Source organism: Apis dorsata, unplaced genomic scaffold, assembly GCF_000469605.1.
Source record: "Apis dorsata unplaced genomic scaffold, Apis dorsata 1.3 scaffold_455, whole genome shotgun sequence".
Lineage (NCBI taxonomy): Eukaryota > Metazoa > Arthropoda > Insecta > Hymenoptera > Apidae > Apis > Apis dorsata.
Window position 1 is genome coordinate 192,898 of NW_006263698.1, and position 2,916 is coordinate 195,813.

The window sequence follows — 2,916 nt, forward strand, 5'->3', positions numbered from 1 at the left end:
TCGTCGCGTTTACGCGATCTATCGGCTATTATTTATCGACGAATTCCGCACAGCCGGCGGTCGGGAATAATGGAGTGGAAATCGGGCACGTTGGACCGCGGCATGCAAATTGCGTTTTCTCGCGGTGCCCGATGGATCGTGGCGGCGAAATTCTCCCGAAAACTTTTACGAATCCAATATTTTCTTTTCCACGCGTGTACGAATTTTCTTTAGAGAAGTCTACGAAATATTTCTCGACCGAGGGAGAAAGTCACTTTCGGGAGGAATAGCATCCATCAACGCAATCTGTCCAAAGAAATTCTTAACATAACGAATCCCCTTGTTGCGAGGAAAAATTACTTTTTGAGAATCACTCTTCATCGATTATGAAAAGAATACTGCCTGTCAAGGAGTTTCACCTTTAAATTCTCGCTTTAACTAACTGTTTCGAACACCACTTGGAAATGGACGGCGTTTAGAACGTTGAAGGGAGAACGCGAGGGAGACAAAGGGGAGAAAAATAGGGGAGTGGATTGTGCAGAGCGCGCCAATTCAAATCCGCGATCCCTCCATCAAATTGCAAATCGAGCGGCGCTTAATCGCAAATTGGAAATCGCCGCGGGAGCTCGTATGACCGACGCAAAATGCTCGGCGTTCGGCCTCTATCGATACGGGGGAGAGGAAGAAGGGAGGAGGGGGAGGAGGCCCCCTCCCCGTTTAACGTTATGCGAATTTTCGTTGAAAAATAGCGCGGCCCGGGAAAAAAAATGGGGCTGGGGCGAGAGATAAACACGCGTCCGAGTTGATTCGGTGAACGATTTGATGCGTGTGAACGAATACGTGTACGATTCGGCGTGCAACCTTTCGTGAATGATGAAGGACTTTTTATTGTAAGCACGATCGATCATCATAACTGTAATCTCATTTATAAATTTATCGTCATTAATCGGTCCAAGAGTCACTTTATCACGTATAGTGATTATTAGAAGTGGGCAGAAATCAAAAAATTTCAACAATGATTCAATATCGTTTGTTTTGAAATAATAATCTAAAGTCTATTCTATAAAAATGTGAAGTCTATTCTATGAAATCGTATTGGCGATATTGTTAATTTTACGTAAGAGATCCCTTGTTGGAAATAATAAATAATTGTCGTTGGTTTAGATTTCTCTCTAAAAACTTTGACAAAGAGGTACACGAGAGAGAAAAATTTACCAATTTTTCACGTATTGGCTCGTTATCCTCCATTCGATCGGCTTATTTACGATCTCCTGCTGTTGTTATTCGGCCAACAACAATTTATCGATCGAGAAAAAGTGGGCGCGCGGTCTCCGCGAAATTTCGCGACTACTCGACCGCGATAAGTGGTCGCGAGACCGCCTAACGAAATCGTGTCGCGCTTTAATTGCCTTTTCAATGCACGCCCTCCAGTGATAGAAAAAAACCCAGGCTACCAAAGGAAAATGTTGCAACGAATCTCGTGTGTACGTAATTAGCATCGCTTGTTCGATTATAATCCCCCAACGCTGGCAATTTGAAAAATTTCATCTTCTTTCCCTTCAATCAAAAGTACTAACTTTTAATTCCGTTCTACTATAAAAAATTCAACCGATATTCTTGAAATTAGAAGGAGAGAAGAAGAATAAAATAAAACAAAAAATAAAATAGGATAGGAGATAAAACACTCTCTCTTCGACGAAAAATTCCTCGTAGAAAGTTGAAGAAATCGAAAGGGGATGGAAAATCAACGAGTCGGGAAATCAGATACGAAAGAGGGGATTGTTGGATAATTTTTGGGGAAATTAAGGATGGCGTACCTTAATTAATCGCGATAATCACTCGACGAGAGGGGTGGCCGGCAGTCTGGCTTTCCTCCCCTCGAGAGATCTCGGGGTTTACGAGCGGATCGGCCGAAAGAACGGTGGACAAGGGAGGGCGCGAGCGAGAGAAATGAAAAGTTCTGTAAAGTTTGATATCGCCCCTTTGGGTATACAGCACGCACTTCCTGCGCGTGGCACGCACACCGCCGCGTAAACACGAAACCGGCCCTTTCGTCGCGAATCGAATCGACGCGGGGCACGCGATCCTTTCGTCTCGTTGTCCACCATTTCCCCCTTCCTTTTCTTCTTTCTTTTTCCCCTCTACCTTTTCTCTGCCCTTTTTTCGCGCACCGTGATAACCAACCGTGATCTCGAACATCGTTTTCACCAATGAAATTTTAATTAAGGTTATCCACTCTCTGTATCAAATTTCCTTCCTTGGGCAAATATTATTTGAAAAAATGTAAAAGATTTATTGCTTATTGGCGGTTATCTTCGTTATTTTTTATTCCTTTAGTGGCTATATTAATTATTATCCTGATTCAAAAATACTGGAAACAAGAAATCATTCTTTCAGTCTTCGTCAAATCATTATTTTCCGACTTACCGGAGTTCAACAATCGAATATAGCCCGATAAGTTTTTAAAGTCCGGAAAGAGACAAAATGATAAAATGTCAGAGACTCGAGGGTTTCGAAGTTCGAATGATAAAATAGTCGGTCTACGTCGAGCCGTGCCTCGCGGCTAATTCAATAACGCGTTACGTATAAAACGGTTGACGAATGGCCAAATAAAATGGGGGGGGCGGATTGAAAAGCCAGGGGCTGTAATAAAGTTACCGTTAGGTCCGGTGGGCCGGGTCGAGTTGGCCGGGAAATAAGATCAGAATGAGATGCGAGAGTTCACGAGAACCGGGAGAGTCGTTTCTATTTGCAATTTACTCACCTTGACGCGCAGAAGGTGCTGCAGACTTTGAGCTTGGCTGCTATTTAAGGGTGGATTGTCAGTCCCGAGACGCGCCACTGCAATCACGTTCTCTCGGGTCGCGTTGTACAGGAACAGCGTGCACACTGTCTGCAAATAAAATGTGAAAAAAAAAAAAAAAAAAAAAAAAAAAA

The 2,916-nt window shown here is 43.2% G+C and overlaps 2 protein-coding genes across 6 annotated transcripts in view; both read right to left on the reverse strand.

Annotated features, from left to right (window-relative positions):
- LOC102673525 (glycine receptor subunit alpha-4) overlaps positions 1 to 2,866 on the reverse strand; it is a 53,101-nt gene extending 50,235 nt beyond the window's left edge. Inside the window, exon 1 of one of the 2 annotated variants that reach the window (XM_006619902.2) lies at positions 2,744 to 2,866. The gene's annotated coding sequence lies outside the window, so the exon portion shown is untranslated. The remainder of the gene's footprint in view (positions 1 to 2,743) is intronic. The other variant, XM_006619904.2, reaches the window with a different exon arrangement.
- LOC102673215 overlaps positions 1 to 2,916 on the reverse strand; it is a 255,084-nt gene that overhangs the window by 39,069 nt on the left and 213,099 nt on the right. For all 4 annotated transcript variants that reach the window (XM_006619901.2, XM_006619900.2, XM_031512510.1 and 1 more), the window contains exon 15: positions 2,744 to 2,872. In XM_006619901.2, the coding sequence (XP_006619964.1) occupies positions 2,744 to 2,872 (129 nt within the window). The remainder of the gene's footprint in view (positions 1 to 2,743; positions 2,873 to 2,916) is intronic.